The sequence below is a fragment of the Cryptomeria japonica genome, chromosome 10, assembly GCF_030272615.1.
Source record: "Cryptomeria japonica chromosome 10, Sugi_1.0, whole genome shotgun sequence".
In the NCBI taxonomy this organism is placed as follows: domain Eukaryota; kingdom Viridiplantae; phylum Streptophyta; class Pinopsida; order Cupressales; family Cupressaceae; genus Cryptomeria; species Cryptomeria japonica.
The window spans coordinates 888,086,210-888,107,030 of record NC_081414.1 but is presented as its reverse complement, the minus strand read 5'-3'; the positions used below and the strand labels follow the sequence as shown (position 1 = coordinate 888,107,030).

Below are 20,821 nucleotides of genomic sequence, written 5' to 3'. Positions count from 1 at the left end.
AAGATTGACTAAGGTGATCGTAGTAGAGGACGAGGACAATGCAATTGATTTAGAGAGCCTTGTTGGACGCTCACATGAAGTAACAGAAAAGAAGAAGGCTACCAAGATGTCCAAGATGATTCGAGATGAGACTGGATCCAGAAAACTACAGATAGCTACACCGGCAGCAGACAAATATGAGGGTGAGATCCTAGCAGAGGAATATGATATACAGACTTTTGAGTTAGGACCATCCACAGCAGAGCAGACTTTAGATGATGCCACCAACACATTTGAGGCATTGAAGGACAAGCTTAGAGAAGAAGTGGAAAAGAATAGAAAGCTTGAGAGAGAGGTCGGTGCATGGAGGACATATTTCAGTCACATCAATGAACCTTTGGGACGTCAGGATCCAGTTAGATCACCAGTGCAGGCATTGCCCCTTCAATCGATCAATGAAGCAGAAAGATTCAGGAACCTGGTCCAGCGTACATGTAGTTGGATGGATAGATCTCATACAGTGGCCATAGAGTTTGTTTCAAGGATGACGAAGATTATTCATCAGGCTATCCAAGTTCTTGAGATAATCCACAGATTGATGGTAACAGTAGCCGCATTTGCCCATACCAAGGACGTTATCATCCCTGTCTTGAAAGTAATAAGACATACATCCAGAAGAATTTTAGCGCAGGAGAGGATCTTGGAAGGTGATTCTCACAGTTTATTTCAGTGGTCAACCTTACTCCATATGAAGAGTGTTCTCTTCGAGGACATCAGTGTTAGATGTGGTCAAGTTGAGGAGGTGATCAATCCGATCCAGGACAGAGTATTTGAGGTACTTCGTACCATTCTTGGCAGAAGGATCGAGGTCGAGACAGATGTGGATATGCAGGAATTTGAGGATAGAATCAAGATCATCTTTTGCAAGGACGCAGATGTTACAGATGAACAGTATGATCAGATGTATGCCACCATGCTCTTGATTGATAGAACGAAGGAACTTGAACCTACTTGGGACACAGCTCTTCTAGATGCATTCGATCAGGTCATCCACTTAGAAGAGAGTATCAAGAATCTTCCTGAGATTCCAATCACAGAAATCGAAGGAATCGTGACAAAATTCATTGCATATGCTAAGAAAGAGAATTGGAAAGGGAATAAGATTCTAGATGAAAGGTTGTTACAGATGACATGACATCTTATTTCTCATTGGTTGATACCTCCTAGATTTTTGTGCCGAATTTAATATTTGGCTATGTATTTAATATTGTTCAGTAAAAAGGAGGTCATTTGTAACAAACCCTAATTAGGGTTTAGGTGTCATGATCTTGTCCGTTGATTTACTTTCAATCTGGACCTTTCATTGTAACTGGGGATGCTATTTATACCCCCATTTTTCATTTCAATGGGTAATAGATAATAGTGTAATAGAGAGTCAATAGAGTAAGAGTCAATAGTTGATGTAAGAGAGATTAGAGTTAGAAGCAATTTTATTTTGTAGCAAGATTGAGTCTTGAAGAGAGAAATTCAAGCAATTGTTGTACATGATGACTTGGAAATCAATAAAATATTGAAGTTATGGTGTTTTGTTGCAAATTTCTTGAGTTATCTTCATGGTTGTTTGATACACTTGAATCGTGCTCAATCGAAGTAGTTTGTTAATTTGAAAGACTAAGTGTGAGATTTGATATTTGGTAGGATTCGTAATCCAAACCACTAGCTTCTTGCTGATTGTAGGAACGCCTTGTGTGGTCGACTGGAGAACACTTTGAGTCCTTAATCTTCAATTATCATTGTGTCTTGGATATGTACCTTCGTAGTAGTGTCCTTGATCTTTGATGCATTGAATACCATTATATTACCTTAGAAGATCGCACTAATTTCAATTGAGTTGTTATCTTATGGCAAAATTGAAGTTGGTTGAGTCTTGCCAAATCTCGTCCATACTAAGTCATTCATAGGGTTAGGCTAGGTTAGACCTCTTTAAACCCTATCTTTTTGCTATTTTTTTTTGAAAGTTCCTTTTAGTTTAGTAAAATCTTCGAGCTTTAGAATGCGTAAGACCCCTTGGAGGAAACAGCAAATCACATCATACCACTAAAAAGCTTGTCCACACGTAGAGACCCTACTAAAAGAACCTTGGAGTCTACCTAACTGATCCTTTTTGCAGATCTTCAGCAGTTAGAGACTATTTTCTCAAGAGAGGATAAGATGCCTATTGGTATTTTATTCTGTGTATGATTGTGTACAAAATACACGTCAACAACTAAGTCCACTCCTAAGGATTCAAGAAGGGCCAGCGATTGAGAATTTGCATGTCAAGGATGGGAGTGGAATGATCCATCACCAATGGCGACCTCCTGAAGCGGGGTGGTGTGTTAGAATATTAGTTAGTTTATGATAAAGTGTTTGCATACACTTGTTAGTTAGATTAGTTAATTGTTAGTATGTTGTAATTACTTTTGTTTTCTATTTTTTGCATATTATAGTTAATATAATGCAATGCAATGTTCTTCACGTGAGAACATATTCAATTTCTATCATCTCATTTTCTTTGTTTTTTTACCAACAAGCTAAGAAACACAAACACTCAGAAATCTCATACAATAGAATTCTAAAACTCATTCAATTTTAATCACATAAGAAATATACAAAATAGTTCTTTAATGATTCACAATTTGAAAATTCATTTGTATACCTTATCGCTAGAGTTTACAATTAGAATTAGTCATCAACCTTGAATTAGAATCTTATATTTGGTTCTCTTTGATCTAGATCTTGCCACCAATCAATTCCAACTGCTTTTAGTTGATTCTAACAACCTTATATTGGAAATGTTGATATTTCAATGGAGAAGGATGATGTAGTGTCATTTACTAGGCAGAAAAATGTAGTACATTGTGCTATGCACTTGGAATAAGGATCATGGTTACAATATTAAATGATTTCTTTTATGCTTTCACTATGGAATTGGATACTTGGTTGTGAAATGTGTAAATAAACTTGTTTTTATAATTGTGGTAAGATGTAAAATTTCAACTCAACTTGACATGAACCTTGAATTTTTGTGGGATCAATATCACCTTGACATTGTCATTTGGCGTGAGTTTTAAATATGTGGCACACAACTCATATAAGTCTTAAAGTAGGTGCAACAAACCACAAGTTACAATAATGCATTAAATACACACTGGGGACACCATTAAGATATAGTCAAACTTTGAAGGAATTTTAATGAATTGATTGTCTTGCTTAATAGAATCATTGTTTATCGGTTTGTGTGTCAAGTATGAAGATTGCAGTAAGGAATTATTCACTTTTGACAAGAACCAGATGATTGTGGCAAACAAAGAAACTTGCAAAAGACAAACAAACACAAAACACATATTTTTGGTTGATGCAAAATTACTCTTAGGCCTGGGATGTTCTTGCATAAGAGTTCCTGTCAAATTTTGAGCAGGGATATTTTGATAGATTGTTTTCTTTAAGATTTGAGTAATTGGTCTATAGAGGATGATTGCTTTAAGTAGCCTAGTGGCAATACTATTATTGTCAGTGTGTGATATGGCCTAGAGAATGAAGCCGTTATTAGCAATGCCTCCATGTTGATGAATGCAAAATGATACCAGTCTTTGGATGTGCTTTGCTAATGGCCTTCATCTGTCCATGAATGTGAACTTTGGGTTGTGCTTGCCCCTATGAATTTTGTTCCTCATTACATAAACATTAAGAGGGGCATCAATTTTGATGTTGAAGGGATTAAATGAAGGGAGATTTTACACATGATATTTCTAAAACCATGATTAGCAGATTATCTTCATCTGCCTATTAGTATCAACTTCTGCTCATGCCTACCACTATGGAGTTTGTTTGCCAACGTATGATATTAAGATGGATATTTGACTTAAGATTGAGGGAATAGATGTAGGAAGATCTATATACATATGATAAATGCATTCAACTTTAATTAATGGATATTGTTAGCCCCACACAACATTAGCAATAACCAACATTTTTGACTGGTACATATTTTCAAACATTAGTTTAGAGGAATGATTAAATTGTTTATTTATTTAAAAGTATAAGGAAATGTTTTCCCCATTTGGATGTGTGCATCTTTGATATAATTCACTTTTGTCATTTCTGCATATAATATAATTGGATTTTCTTGGTGTACTTACTATCATTTCTTTTCATCTGATGATTGAATAGATGCATAGTTTTATGTTATTCTTATTCCACTAGATGAATTTTATCCAAAAAAAAGTTGGCAAATGTGTGGTGTGTCATATGGAATTGAGTCTCATGGGCATAACCCCTTGTCATCTCTTGGAAGATATAGTTCTTAAAAGAATGGATTTATACTTGTCTAGATTTTTGGGATTTGCAGGTTTATCCTCAGCTTCATTGGAAATTAAAGCCACTGGTGAGAAGTTTACTGGTATGAGTTTTAATTTCCTTTAGTAGTTTTCTTATTCCTTTTACTTATTCGTGGCTCTAAAACACTAGAACTCCATAACTCTTAGCTTGCTTAGGATGCCATCGCCATCATATTGTCTCTTAGTTAGTGGTGTAAAGAGATGCCATCATTGCCTGTATTAATAGAATGCATAGAATGAAGTATGTCCTCTATCAATAGAGCTTTCCATTGTTTCCAAACAATATTGCATAATTGTTCCCATCACTATTATATGGGCATCTTTTCTCCAAGCTCACAATATATACATGACATGGTGTTGAGGCACGTGTGGAGAAACATGGAAATTGTTACAAAATAAATTTGATTAGTAAGAAAAAAATCATGGTGGGTACAAAATGTAAAAAATGAAAAATGAAAAAAAAAAACTCTCTAAGAGAAATAAAGTTTTTTGTTGGCACATTAACTGTAATTGCAGCATAATTCCATGAATTCTTTAGTACCATGCCACTATTGCATGAGAAAAATGTATAAAACTATAATAGTAAAAAAGTAGTGTTTAAATTTTCTAGTCCTTTTTGTCTTGGCATTCTCCGTTGGTTGATGGGAACAAAACTCTCTATTTTACAATGTTTATATTCAGCAAAAGTATGGAATGAACATTTTGACTTAATCATGATAATTTTCCTACTACGGTGCTTGGTGTATTATTGAGCATCAATAAAGATGTACATTCCTTTTTGCAGTTTCAAATAAATTTAATAAATAAGAATTCATAGACAATTTTTCATATGAGGGTTTTACAGATTCTTTTACCTAGTTCTTTTGCATAAGAATTAGAAAATTAGTCCAAACTGTTGCAACATTAACAGAAGAGATTGATTTGATCAGGGAAAATTTGATGTCTGCTTGTAAGGGCATTAAGTTTTGGATTTTTAACCAATAAGCATGCCTTTATGGATAGAATATCCAAATATCGTTTGAGCTTAATGTTTGTTTTTGATAAGTTAGTACTCATATGTATCTAAGATTATGAATAAGTATTAAATTAGGTAAAAAGAGAATGTCTAAGACTGGATTGGATAATATGACTAATTCAGGGATAAGCACATTGAAAGCACATAACTAAGTCTGTTATAGCAGAAGCAAATTTAAACAATAATTAGAGTTCTGAAGCAGTCAAATTTATTGGTATATACAGAGCAATATTGTCAATAGGAAGCAATCAAAATATTATTTCTGTAGATGGCAAATCTCCAAAAAAAGATGTATAATGTGAAATGTTGCTATCTTCCCTTTGGAGTTGCAGTGACAAAAACTTAATAATTAATAATTAATAATTCAAAATTTGTAAAATGGAAGATGGATAGTCCAAATCTGTTTCCATTCGTCATCCCACCTAGAATATATTCTCAACCCCTTAACAAGAGATTTTCATCTTTCAATGACCATGAGATTTTGTACCTATCCACATGCCATCCAACAACTAGCATAATATAATCCGTCTGATTTGGCCTTGCCACATCTTAGCATGATTTTTCAGTTTCTTCTTGCCAATGACTATATATTATATGAATAGAACATACAAAATTGAGATCATTAGTCATGCCAATGATAATGAAAGAACAAAATTGGAATAGCAATGGAATTGTTCCTATCCAATTGTAGCTATCTTAGAAAGTTAACGTAAATAGATTGTCTGCAATCTGATTCCATTCATTAGCCGACACAGAAAAAAATGTATATTAAGAACACGGGCTACTTAAGTCTTGATATTATTGGATGATGATTGTTTTAATCGAGGAAAGGACTAGTTGATGAGTGTTCTAAGAAAAAATGAACACAAAATAGATAAACAAAGCATTTACAAACATATTATATCTTGCATTAACCTCCTTAAGCTTTGAAATTTGAAGGGGATAGCAATGGAATTGTTCCCATCCAATTGTAGCTAACTTAATCATGAAAGACTTTGGGAAGAACGTGATTAGACATAGAGATAAAAACCCAACTTGGTAGAAAAGACATGTGGACGAGTATGACCACTAACATGTATTGCATCATAGAAAATATAGGATTGATACCTTCCTTAAACATCTTGATAATTTTCTAAAACTTATAAAATTTGTGATGGAATCATAGTTCCCAAACTTTCCGCGAGTCGTGCGAGTTATCCCAGTCGCCTCGCCGAGGACCTCACCAAGTTTTTATGACTCGGCCTGAGTCATGGAATATGATATATAATTTCATATATGTATAGAATTGTAAAAGTATATAATTTCAAGATTTTGTCGAGTTGTTGCCGAGTTGTAGGCTAGTCACGAGTCGAGTTGGCCTTGCCGAGTCCGAGTCTGAGAACTTTGGATGGAATAAAGGAAAATGGTTCTATTCCATTCGTGTTATTCTTTAGGAAGGAAAGAATATGGAACTCTTACATACTATGTTTATAGAAAGTTAACATAAATAGATTGTCTGCAATCTGATTCCATTCATTAGCTAACACAGAAAAAAATGTATATTAAGAACACGGGCTATTAAGTCTTGAGATTATTGGATGATGATTGGTTTAATCAAGGAAAGGACTAGTTGATGAGTGTTCTAAGAAAAAATGAACACAAAATAGATAAACAAAGAATTTACAAACATAAATAAAAAAGCCTTGTCGAAAAAAGGAAAAATGAAGGTGATGGATGTAACAACCTCTAAACTTAAATTAAGAAAATAGGGAATAATTTATCATTTCAAAAATAAAATTTGCAACGAACTATCATCTTCAGCTGAAAGGAAATAATAACTAACTGCTTTTCATCGGAAAATGAAAAACTAACTAATTCAACTGAAAGTAGTTAAACTATAAGAGCAGTTAAAGAAATATACTTCATATGCTTGAATGAGAAAGGGATTTCAATAAATAACTTTACTCTAACAAGGAAAAGATAAAAGCTTAGAGATTACAATTCATTGAGCTTCGTTCAGATAACTTATAACAAGCATTGACATAGTCTAGAAGAGGGAGAGCATCATGAAGGACTTTTCCACCCAACTATAGACTTGGCCGTCTCCCGCACGCCTTCCAACTGGAACTGGCCTTACCATTCGCGAGGGTAGCAGACTAAGGATTAGACCTAATTGCCATCTTGCCATTTGAGCCTAGTGTTTAGAATCTACAATCACACACTATAGGTACCATCTGACTAGTAGGTGTATTTGGTTCAAGTGAACTAACGGTTGCACGCTTAAAGCAGTGCCACCTTGGCCAAGGTTTCAAAGTAAGTGCACATAAGTGCTTTAGACTTCACTACCCTTACTCAACTTGTTCACACAATTATTCATTATCACTTCAAGGTACAATCTGACCCACAATGAATACATCAATAAGATCTTGATAACTTGATAGTTGATATTATAGGCTATATGACCTTAGGGATTATCTGACACTTTACATACAACCTCTACTGTTTATACAATTCAATTGACCCAGGATTAACAAAGATTCATCTAAACACATCAAGAGAGCTGAGGTAAGGTTCACATCAAAATACTATAATTACAAAAAAAATCATAATTACGTTCAATTGGGCATCTCCATTTAGTATTCTAAGACCAGTTCCGAGACAATTATAAGCCCACTCTTGGATTCCCAATCTTACTCAGGATTGAACAAAGTTTCTCGGGACAAGTTACATAGTAATACTCTCAAGCAATGTTTAAACAAGATAAATGATATCAATGCAACATGCACGATCCGTAGAGTGGTTAAATGAAAATACTATATATTATCAAGAATAGAGTCCACAAACCATTGCTCTGCATGCCATTAACAAGGTAAGCAGACAACCTTTTGTTTTGTAATCATTCTTTTGTAACATAAATATAGTCCTCAACAATGCACATGGTCCTTAACAAAGCACTAATCGATATTGAAAACACACTCAACTTTGATGTCTTTACTACCAACCTGTTGACGTGTATTTTGTACACAGCCTAACACAGAATAAAATACCTAAGGGTATCTTATCCTCTCTTGAGAAAATAGTCTCTAACTGCTGAAGATTCGCGTAAAGGATCAGTTAGGTAGACTCCAAGGTTCTTTGATGTAGGGTCTCTACGTGTGGACAAGCTCCAGTGGTATGATGTGATTTGCTGGAATCACAAGGGGACTTACATGTGATGATTGAACTTCCGATCTGCTTTGCTGGACATAGGCTCTTACTAACTTGGATTTGAAAAAATGGAAAAAGGATGAGGGTGAAGAGAAGATCTAATCCTAATACTAAGAATGTAGGAGCAATGATTGATTTTTGATAAAACTCTAACTAGATCTTGTTTTGACATCAATGGAACATCTACACAAGGCTAGTGCGATCTTCTAAGGGAGCTTTATGATGTTCAAATCATCACCGCAGGCATAGACACCATCCAAGTTGATGCATATCAATGAAGAAGCGACAAATTGAAATTGAGCTTAAGCTGAACGATTCCAGTTGACTACACAAGGCAAGTCTGCAATCAACAAACTGCTAGTAGTATGGATATACGAATTCCACCATTAATCAATCGTATTTCCTCCATTCATCTAATCATCTACCATCTAAGATTGAAGACTCAACAAGAAACCATGCAAATTGCAAGAAAACGACATATTTCACCATTACTTCAATGAAAATGGAGTTTGTTTACAATCAATGGCAACAATTTCTTGCCTTGTCCTCCTATTCTACTCTAATTGCTATTCTATTTCTATCTTCTAACTATTCCAACTATTTACATACTATCTCCAACAATTGCTAATTTTGATTAGCCTTTACAAATGAAATGCCTGGGCTTATATAGTGCCCACAATACAATTTGATGGCCTAGATCAATTCAAGATCAATGGCCAAGATTTTACAATGAAAACCCTAATTAGGGTTTGTTATAACCATTACATAACATTTAATGCTTGACCAATGACAAAATTGTATTGCTTGGACACATGTCCCTTCTAGAAAAATCGACCAATGGATAGCCGGGGTAGGTACATCAGAGTTTGTGCCACCTTCCATGAGTTAGGTACATTGACTCTGGACATGCTGAGATGGACCTCACTGATTGGAGGAGTGATGACTGGGATGCCACCTCATCTGACACTTGTAGCTTGCTAGATATTCAATTTGATGTCGTTGAGAGGCTATCTTTAATTAACTCTTGTCCTAACTCCTTGTGTCCTTGATGTGCAGGATGATGATGTACCTCGCCTTGGAACGTTGGATTGAAAGAGGTTGCCCATGTCCTTACTTGATCGTCCTGGCGAAGACCATCCTGGCGAAGACCGTCCTGGATCCGGCTTGATTTTCCTTGAAGAGATCTCCATTTGATGCCTACACAACATTTCAAAATTAGTACCATGATTTTGCAATACATAACATAAATTAGAGAGCAAATTTTAGGAAACTTAATGATAAGTCCTTTATTAATCATTTCCTAAAAACGACTGAGCTTATTGAAATTCAAAATTTCAAAATTCAAAATTTAAGCTATGACGATCAACGTTCAAAATCAAAACAATAAATTCATATCGCCATACCTCTCTTGAGAGCCTAACTCTAAAATGCAAAACAAGGAATTTGCCTAGGCAAAAATCAAAATTTGAAGCCTTTGACGTGATCTTCAAGGATAAGGAACGTCCTCTTTGCCAATTCGCCACCCTTGGGGATATCTTTGATGTGTTCTTCAATGTCCTTGGCAAGTTCGCCTAACTTGAAACTTGAACTCCTTTGATAATGCTTGTACCTTCCCTTTGAAATTCGCTCCTCCCCTTGGATGATAATTTCGCCTTGGATAAAACTAGTGCCTTTCTTTGTTTTGAAATGAAATTCGCTCCTTCAAACACACTCGCACTTTCTCCTTCAAGATCGCATGTAAGAATTGATAAATGATGATGTGAAAATGACAATTTTCACCCTCCCTTTATAGCGCTCATCTCATAATTACCACCTTAGGCCGACTTTGTAATTAATAAGGCAATTTAAAACGATTTTTAAACAAATAACAAAGGCCGACCTCTAAAATACCAAGCGCTCTACTCAAAAAAAATAATTAATTAATTATTTGCCAACGTTTTTTAATTTAACAATTTCGATTTTTTACAAGGCAAAAAATAATTAATTAATAAATATCAAACGCAAATTTTAAATGCTTTCAATTTAAATATCGATTTTTCTAGCATTTAAATAAATTCAAAAATATGCTTGAGCACCAAAATTTGAAAATGGAAAATACGTACCTCATCGCCCTGGTCCCTGATTGAGGGACAGGAGCGATCCATCACTTTTGTCTTGATTCTTGCATTTTTTACGTCCAGAATTTTCATCTCCACGTTGAATTTGCCATTTTCGCTAGGATTTTCGAACTTGAGTGCCTTGTTTGTGTGAATGAGTGCTCTTTGATGTGACATCGTCCTGGTCCCTTGGAGAGGGACAGGAGCGATCTTATTGTTTTCTCCTTGTCCTTGCATCTTCGATCTCAAATTTCCATCATAAGGTGAATAATAACATTGTTTCTTTACTCCATGCTTATTCCACTTGATTTTTTCAAGGCACATTTGATGTTAGGAAGAATATCGCCTTGGTCCCTTGGAGAGGGACAGGAGCGATCCTGAAGCTCTAGTCCAAATGTGTGATCTTTCAACCTTAATTCTTCGTTCATTGCCTCTTGAAGGACGTCCTTGATCTTGCGCAAACTTGCATTGTCTTGATTTTGAAGGAGCATAAGTGTTTTAATAGAAATCGCTTTGGTCCTTGTCCAAAGGACAGGAGCGATATGAGTCCTTTAACTTAATTGATAACACTTTTACGTTCAAAACTCTTGCATATCATCTTCAAAAGACACCTTGTACCTTTTACCCCTTTGCAAAACCTTGACTTAACGTGATTTTTGAAGGAATTAGCAACTATAATCAATATCGCTCTGGTCCCTTCCTGAGGGACAGGAGCGAACTTCAAGTCTTTGGGTTCATGCTTGCGTTCTCCAACTTGCAATCACTATCATCGTGCAAAATAAAGTTCCTTGATCCTTCGTGATCACTTGATGCTTGATAAACTTTCAAATTTTATGCCTTTATGTAAATTTCGCTCTGGTCCCTTCCTGAGGGACAGGAGCGAACTGGGATATTTTAGTGCAAATCTTTCAATGTTGATGACCTTTGATGCTTTGTGCTTGACGAAGATGCCTTAAGACGTCCTTGCCACCTTGTTCTTCGCCTTGGAGTGTCTTGAATTTGGAGGGACGGCAATATAATCATCATATCGCCCTGGTCCCTTGGAGAGGGACAGGAGCAATCTTGGCTTTGTATGCTTCACTTCACTTTGTCACCTTCAAAAACTACCTTCAACGGCTTCGTAACGTACCTTTTCACTTATTCATGCCTTGGGATCCACTCAAACTGGGCAAGAAAATCATCTTAGACAAAAATCGCTTTGGTCCCTCCCTGAGGGACAGGAGCGAACTTAAGCATTTTGGTCCCTTGTTGGCGTTTCATAATCGTCAATTTATCTTAAACGCGTTCATTTTGCCTCCTTCCTTGCCTTCAAACGTAAACTTGACTCGATCTTTGCCTGAATTTTGTCTTGTGAAGAACTTCGCTCTGGTCCTTCAGTGAGGGACAGGAGCGAATTTGACCCTCTAGGTAAAAACTTCATCATTTCATTGTTTTTGATCAAGTCTGGATGTTCTATCATGCTCATTTCGTCCTTCACCATGCCTTTGATGTCTCGATTCGTCCAAACACGGTCAGGAATGGCTCAAATAAGTATTTTTGCTCTGGTCCCTTGGTGAGGGACACGAGCGATTCGCCTTGGTCCCTTGGAGAGGGACAGGAGCGCTTTTCGCTTTGGACCCTTGGAGAAGGACACGAGCGAAATTTGACTTTTCGCACTCTCGATCAGGATAATTTTTATGGAATATAACATTTAAGTATAAGTGACACTTATACTTTAAGTTATATTCCATATATACTTTCAGGATGTTTGAGAGTGGTTTCAGACCTCCAGGAGTTATATTGCAAAATCTAGTTTTTGGAGGTTTTTTCAGTTTCCAGACTTAGTCAAATTCAGGATCAGGACATTCCAGACTTACCTGAATTTCAGGATCAGGACCTTACTCAAGCCGGACTTGCTATCCATGTGATCCCCTGGGCGACACTCAAAATGCAAAGGCTAACCGACAAAACCCTAAAAAAAACCTAAAGAACAAACCCTAAAAAGCAAAAAACATGGGTCCCCATTTGCAATGGGGCGATGTGTGAAAACGTCACAACACAACCATAACAAAAAATAGTGCTTTCTTTCAATTTAGACTAAAGAAGTATAACATGTTTCGACAAGATTGACAAGAATGGTTCCTCTGATAAACAACGACCGCCGCTCTTATACAAGACTTCCTCAAAGTTCCAATGAATTTCCTCAAGCTTGAGCCGAGAAAATTAATGGTGCGAACTTCCCAAAAAGAAAATATATGCTAGAGAAAAATTGCAAAAGTAGCGAATATGTTTTTGCAAAAGGTCACAATGCCTGAAAATAATGATTGAGAGAGAAGAAGAATCCCCCACTCAAATGAAAGCCTTTCAAATAAGAACACCCCGTCCACAAAGAACTCGCTTATGCAAAATAACACTTTCCATCTTGATTGATGGTGGCTTACTTGAGAGTGAAAAATAAATTGAATGAATGATTCAATAATCGGATAATCTATTCAACAATATAAAAGCGTATATAAAGAGATTACAAGGACGACGTTCTAAATTAAGAACAAGTCGTTTAAAGTGAAGTACTAAAAAGCTAAATGCTAAATAAAGCTTAAAAGCTAATTAACTAAAAAGAAAAAGCTAAATGCTAAATAAAGCTTAAAAGCTAAATGACCATTAAACAAGGAACTAAATATGGGTGACTAAAATATAATCAAATATTCTAATACCCTCCCTTAATGGTCATTCTATCTACTAACTACCCTATAGAAGACATTGCAGATCTTTTGATCACAAATGAAAAGAACACTCTGCTGCAGTAGAGACCCTCCCTAGATCTGAAAAGTGTTAATGACCAAGAAATACCAAAATCCATCCAACCTGACGTTGGGTAACCAAACTAAAACTTGAAACCATGATTTTGAGGAAAATCGGCAAACCCTTTTGCAAAAGAGTATCAACTCCAAAACTGACTACAAGATATCATGGTTGCAGATGTTCGCCCTGGCAGGTGCGACCCAAACTAACTGGAACAAAGCACGATTTTGAGGAAAAAACCGTCAAACCTTGAAACAAGAACCCTCAAAAAGAGAATTTACGATTTTGAGGAGAAAATCGAAAAACCAAGAAATCTGAGGTTACAAATCATCGTTTTTTGTGGAAAAAAACTGTAAAACCCAGATAATTAAAATCTTACGCGAATATCGCGGATTGCAAATGAGATAATTTTTAAGGGAAAATTATAAACCTTGCGAACAATTTGAGGAAAAAAATCATGAAAACCCTCCCATGATTTTTTCCACAAAAAATAAAAAAACCGACAGACAATTTTTTAGGAAAAAATCGTGAAAACCCTGGGACCTGTAAGATGAGGTCTGGCCTAAATCAATCTGATCAAGGCAACGATATTCAAATATCGTGAACATGCAGTGTTTCCAGGCGTTGTGGCAGTTGTTGAACTTCTGTCTGTGTTCCCAACATGATGTTGGTCAAAGATGCCATCACATAAATTGAGGTTGGACGTGGTCAACGTAGTGAAGGCACAAAGAATGAGACGGAAGATTTTGATTAAAAATCAGAATAGAAGCAACTGCACAAAAAAATTGAAACCCTGGAGGAGAATTCTGGCACGAATTTCGAGGTTTGGAAGAAACTCAGAAATTAAAATTTTTCTGCAAACTTAAAACCTGAAATTTTTCTTGAAAATAATCAGAAAAAATAATAATTTGCAGAAAATAAAAAAATACCCATGATTAAATAAAAAACAGAAAAATATTGACAATTGTTTTCCAAAAAAAACGCAAAAAAAAAAGGGCAAAAACCCTAGGTCGGATCTACAGCATAAACAACGCCCACAGAATTAGCAGAAATCGCTGACTGTTTTTAAATTCCAAGGCAAATTCGCTGGCACAAAATTTGAGGCATGGAAAACGAGGCAACCAAAAAAATCTGAGATCAACCCAAAAAAGCTCTCGAAAAACCCACCAAGAATCTAAAATCAGAATACAGATTCGACGGCTCAAAAATCGAGGCACTGAAAACGGTGCACCCAAAAAAATCTGATGACGACCCAGTTGAGGTCTCAAAAAACCCACCAAGAATCTGCAAGCAAAATAAAATTTCGACTTGAACTAAAGAGTCAAAAGCCTAGTCGAAAATTGCAGAAACCTTAGGAAAATTTTCAATTTGTTTTAAAAAACCTCCAAGTTGCAGGCCCGAAAATCTCTAGAAATTCACCCACAAACCAGAAACCCTAGAAACCCTCAAAAAACCTTAAAAAAAAGTTAAAAACAAAATCATTTTTTTATTAAAAAACAATAAAAAAAATCTGGAAAATATTCTAGAAAGAAGGGCATGAATTTTTATTAAAAAATTCGCCAACCTTTAAAGAATCCCATCGACCCGCTCTGATACCATGAAAAATAAATTGAATGAATGATTCAATAATCAGATAATCTATTCAACAATGTACAAGCGTATATAAAGAGATTACAAGGACGACGTTCTAAATTAAGAACAAGTCGTTTAAAGTGAATACTAAAAAGCTAAATGCTAAATAAAGCTTAAAAGCTAATTAACTAAAAAGAAAAAGCTAAATGCTAAATAAAGCTTAAAAGCTAAATGACCATTAAACAAGGAACTAAATATAGGTGACTAAAATATAATTAAATATTCTAATAGAGAGGTGGAGGGGAGAGTGAGAATAATGTCTCCACCCCACCTCTCTTAATCAATAAGCAAGCTTTGGTGTTAATAGCCATAAGCATAGTTCAAATAATCATAAAGAAAACACTATATATATATACATATATGTATATGTATGCATGTATGCTATATATTTCTTATATTTGGATATACATTTATATATGGATATAAATAACATAAATTAATATGGCTATCCAAAAGATAATTTATAACAATTCAATTTTATAGTAATATTAAAATTATTAATCTCATGGAAAAAGCACATTGGCAACTCACAAGGACGAAAATAGGATATGATTGACTGCCTACTGATTGACAAGGTGAGATAACCACCTAAAAGGACAAGGTGATGACCAAATTTAAACAACTTAACTTTGACTTTGGGCTCGATGGTAAGGTGGTCTCTTCTGAAGTCTGCAATCCTCTCCTTGATGATACTCTCCCTCCCTCCTGAGGGCATTGCTTAACTTGCATCCACTTGGTCATATGGAAATAGTTAGACCAATCTTATCTTCTCATTAATTACACGGATATATATATACATAAACAAAAGATGGGCATAGCTAACATAATCATTCATGTCTAACTATAAATTTAGATTTAAGATTACTTATTCACATAAGAAAGCAATAAAATATCAGTGTTCGGCCATACACATATTTGCATCATTTAAAAATAAAACCATTGTTTGAAAGAGAGATGCAACAATGGACTTGGAGATAAATGAAAGGTCTTTATGCCTTAACAAAGAAGACAACTGATAAAATTTCTAAAATATTGAAAGCAAAAGGCATTGAAACCATGTTCTTACTGTCAACATCTTGAAAATCAAGTTGAGGTCTTGTTGGTTTACGTTTTATCATATACAAAACATTAGAATAAAATATCCAAGGATACTCTATCCTCTCCTGAACAAAATCACTACTTGTGCCAAGATTGCGAGAAAGACCACAAGGCGACTCCAAGGCCTATATGTGCGAATGGGCGACTTATGTTGGATAGTGTTGTGCATTGCACACACTCCCTGTCGGCCCTGTCGCCGACAGGGTCCCCTTTTTAATTTCCAGCCTTCGTCTTGCTAAGTTTCGAATTTGAATTTTTATCCGCCATTTTGGGATCCAACAAGTGGTATGAGCTTTATGGCCATTAGGAGAAAGGGTGTGTTTGAGTTTTAAGTCGCGTGGCCTGGGGGTCATGTTGCAAAGAGTCTCGCGATCTAAACGATCAAAATCAATCCAAGAGAGACTAGTTTTAGCATAAGCCTGAGAATCGGCTAAATCGGCAAGGGTGTCAGTTGTCTGTGGGTTTGCAAAATCACTTTAAGGGCCAAACTTGGTTTCAAGATCAAGCTTTTCAAAATCTCTCTCAAGCCCGAAATTGGAAGCATAAGGGGCGTTTCACTTTAAAAGTTTTCAAAAACCCTGTTTACCCCGAAAATTGCCTGATAGAGAGAAAATGCTAAAAGTTTTAAAAACTTGCAAAAAGTCTTTTCAAGCCGAAATCGCCAATAGTTGAAAAAGGGCGTTAAACCTAAAAATTTCCAAAAGGTCCTTTCTACCTGAAAATATGGGAAGGCGTAACTTAAAACTTTCAAAAGGTCATTTTGGCCCGAAAATGGGCAAACATCCAACATCGCGCAAGTCATAAAGGGCGTTTTACCTAAAAGTCAAGTTTGCAAAAGTGCTTTCAGCTTGCAAATGGGCAAAAGTGAAAATCGTGAAGTGTATGAGTGAAGAGGCGTTAAAACTGAAACCTTTTAAGAAGCCTCCTTCAGGCCGAAATTCACGAAAACGCCCAGGGAGCCGAAAGAGAGAGTTTGCAAAACCCTCTCCCAGCCTGGAATAAGGCCTCGCGTGGTCTTCGACAAGGGCTTTTTAAATGTGTTTTACAGAACCTTTCCTTTCGGGCTGAAAAGCGTGAGTTTTAGAAAAGTTGAAAGGCTTTTAACCTGGCATAAACCCTTGCAGTCCAATATCGCGCAAGAGAGAAAAGTGGAAAGGCACAAAACTTTGTAAAAGCGCCTAAGCCTCCAAAGTTCGTTCATCAATTGGGCATTTCGCCAGGTAAGTTCGTTTTGTCTCCTTTGAAGTCATTAAATGAATGCAAAATTGGTCATTGTGCTTAAACAAATAATGGAGAATTAATTAGATGGTGAAGTTTTGTAGATCACAATTTTCTTTAAACAATAGCGCAAAGGCAAAGCCTGTTGGGAAAATTAACCTTGAAATGTAAAATTCGGACTTAGGAAAATTTTGAACTTTTTGGAAAAACTGAACTGCAGCCAAGTGGCAAATTTTAAACAAAGAACTTAATTTCTTGTTCAAATAGCATTTTGCTTCTAGATAAGCAAACTCTTTTACTAAAGCATCGTACTTTCTTCAAATTTCGATTTTCCCATTGATCCTTATGTGCTAACATCATCCTCTATTTTGACTAACCTGTTCACTTCATCTCGTCTCATAATCCGCGTCTGGTTGTGCAAGATAAATGCCTAAATTGGCGGTAGAATCCTCAAAAACACCCGGGGCAACTGGAACATCTCAGGTCTCTAAATCTGACATTCCCCGCAGAGGCGAGAAGATGAAGTACCAATATCAAAGAGGAGGAGTGAAGGAGTTAAAAGTCCAGAGCATATGGGAGAACATAGGTGATACTGATTTGGGCCACATAGACATTCAGGATTTTAGAGACTAGGTATATTCTCCTAACGCCTATGGCAAGCCTAGGCGAATGATGGAAAGTGGTATTGCTCAGGCAGCAGGTTTCCCTCCATCTGTGCAAAATTATGAGCTAGTAGTTGAGACTGCCCGACATAATCAGCCAGAGACTAGATTAGTGGTTCTAGAAAATATGGTGCTAGCTGACTTCACACCTGAGGCCATTGGGGATGCATTTGACATCCCATTTCCTGATAATCCCATTGCTACAACTATAGATGAGGCACGGGTCGCTTACGACATGAACCCTGCTAAATGCATGACATTGATAAACGAAGAATGGTATAAGGAGAGAAGGCCCCCGAGTATTAGGATCAGTAAAAAGACCCCCAGAAGTGATTTTCATAATGAGCATGGTGATATGCTCACCTTACTTAGCCGGGTTATGGGACTCCCTCTGTCTAACTTTTTTGAAGAGTGGATGTTCTACTTTACGGAGCAAGTCTTTGCCGGGAAATCCAAGTTCGACTGGGCTCAGATCATCAGTGATAATATCCATACACAGCTGGTCGAACTTGAGGAAAAGAAGTACTTCACCATGACCTCCTACCTGATTTACATGTTTGCCCGACACTAGCCACTGACAGGATTAATCAAGAAGGGTGAAATCGGGAACGGCCCAAATCAGGTCACGGTATATGAATGCTACCCTCAACTGCATTACTATGACATAGCTTAAAGAGAAAAGAACAACGCTGCTTATGCAATTGGTCAATATGAGCGTGTCAATGACGCCTTTACAATGCGCCTAGTCAGGTTGATGCAGGGGGGATTGCACATAAGGCTCTCAGAGTAGGCTACCATTTTGGTACAAAAGTACGGCGCATGGTTTATTCAATTCCTCAGGTTCACTTACCTCAGGATGGCAGGCTTTGAGGGGGCACCATTCCGACTTCCATGCTATCCGACAGACAAAATAGTCCTTATGGAAGTTGCTTGGCAGGCACACCCAGTGGGCAACTTACTCAGAGATAAGAAACAGTCCGAATTCACCTTCCCTATGATTTTAGGTACCCTCGATGTGCATTTCAAGAATTCGGTACAAGTTGATGAGTCACTTGCTGAATTAGCATCTTATGGCCTACAAGAACATTTCCCAAGGAAGTGTTTCGATCATGACAATTTGGCAAAAAGAGCCTATGACAGGTGCTACAGAGTGAAGGCATCAATTGAGGATTATTGGAGCAATTGTTCCGATGACTATGAGGTCTGACAGCGTGAGTATTCAAGGCTGCAGCAAATGCGGCTTTATGAGTACCGTAGGGTCCCAGATCAAGTGACAGATTATGGCAATTGCTTGCAAGTCCAAGAGTTTGAGGTAGTAAAATATTTCTTGCTGGGCATTGATTGGTCTCAGGATCCAATTATTGATTTTGAGGCAGTTATGGCAGCTCCAGGAAGGTATACCGATCATTGGTTATCCCAACAGATTGAGAAACTAACCCATGAAGGAATTCAATTTACATACCATATGATAGGCAGTCTCGATTCCCAGTCATAGGAGGATGAGGGAACCTCAAGTGCACCAAAAGAAGAGGAAGAAAGCCAGAACGTATAGCAGGTCGGGATATCTGGAAGGAGTATTTGTACAACAAGGATGAATTTTTGGAAAAAGGGTCTACAACAGAAAAGGAGAAAGTGCTTTCATAAAGTGCAAGTTTCTCTTAGAAATCTTAAAAAACACTTTTTAGGCATAAAGTTCATTTCTAACTGCCAAAACAGTTGTAAATCTTGAGCTCTGTGCATGTGCACTTTTTGGAGTAGCTTTTTGGGTAATTATTAATTACCTTTTTGGTAGTTATTGTTTCTCCTTTTGTTGTTGCTGATATTTTGCCTCCCATTTATGGGTATGGGCAGTTTTGATAGAGGATGAATCTGGCCCACTTGTTTAAGGTTAAACTTGGCCATTCATCGGTTTTTGGAATTCTATATAAAGGAATTAGCTCCCCTTTGTAAAGAGAGAAAAAAAAGAATGTTGGAAAAACATTGGCGAAATATATACAGGATTTAATGGAAGTTAAAGTTGTGTTTGTTCTACTGTGAGTGTATGGTCCTCTTCTCCATTTATTTCATATTTTTGCAATTGTATGGGCAGTTTTGAGGAGTGTATGGTCCTCTTCTCCATCTATTTCATATTTCTGTAATTGTATTTAATTTCAGACAGTTATTTACGCATATGTTTGATGGAAAATCTTGGTTCATACCATTAGGAAATAGTTGATTATTGTTTCCTCTGTATGGTTAGTCTGTACCCCCCCTTTGTGCTAAGTTCGGTTATTAAATTTGGATGAATAGGTGTAAGAGTCTATCATTCGTACCTAATAGCTTGAAAATTTGAAACCCTTAGATGATTGCACTGGTTTTTACCTAGTTGTGCTAATTAGCTGGCAAAGTAATTTCTAGTTATATTAAGACTTCCGTCTATGTGTTGAAAAATGTTGTCTTCGTTAGAATTAGTTAGCTGTTTTTATTCACTCATTATCCTTATCCCTCCTTTTTTTCTTTTTTTCATTAAAGAAACCATCTAGTCAAGCTGAAGTAACATCAATTAGAAGCAAAATTAGATGATATAGGATTGTTAAACTTTAGGGAACCTGTACGAAATCCCCTTTGTGTTTCCAGCAAAACACATCAAACTACTAAGCTATCCTGCAGTCAAGACCTGACAAACAAAACATTGAGGTCATCCCCATTGATCAAATTCACACAACATTAGGGATTTCCTTATCTCAAGAGGATAGGATTCTTAGCAATTTCTATTCCGCGTTGGCCAAATGAAGT

At 36.5% G+C, this 20,821-nt stretch overlaps 1 protein-coding gene across 2 annotated transcripts in view; it reads left to right on the top strand.

Moving 5' to 3' along the window:
• The window catches only part of LOC131072296 (probable complex I intermediate-associated protein 30), a 148,491-nt gene that overhangs the window by 24,092 nt on the left and 103,578 nt on the right, over positions 1-20,821 (top strand). The window contains exon 3 of one of the 2 annotated variants that reach the window (XM_058008438.2): positions 4,370-4,405. In XM_058008438.2, the coding sequence (XP_057864421.2) occupies positions 4,370-4,405 (36 nt within the window). Of the gene's footprint in view, positions 1-4,369; positions 4,421-20,821 lie in introns of both variants that reach the window. The other variant, XM_058008437.2, reaches the window with a different exon arrangement.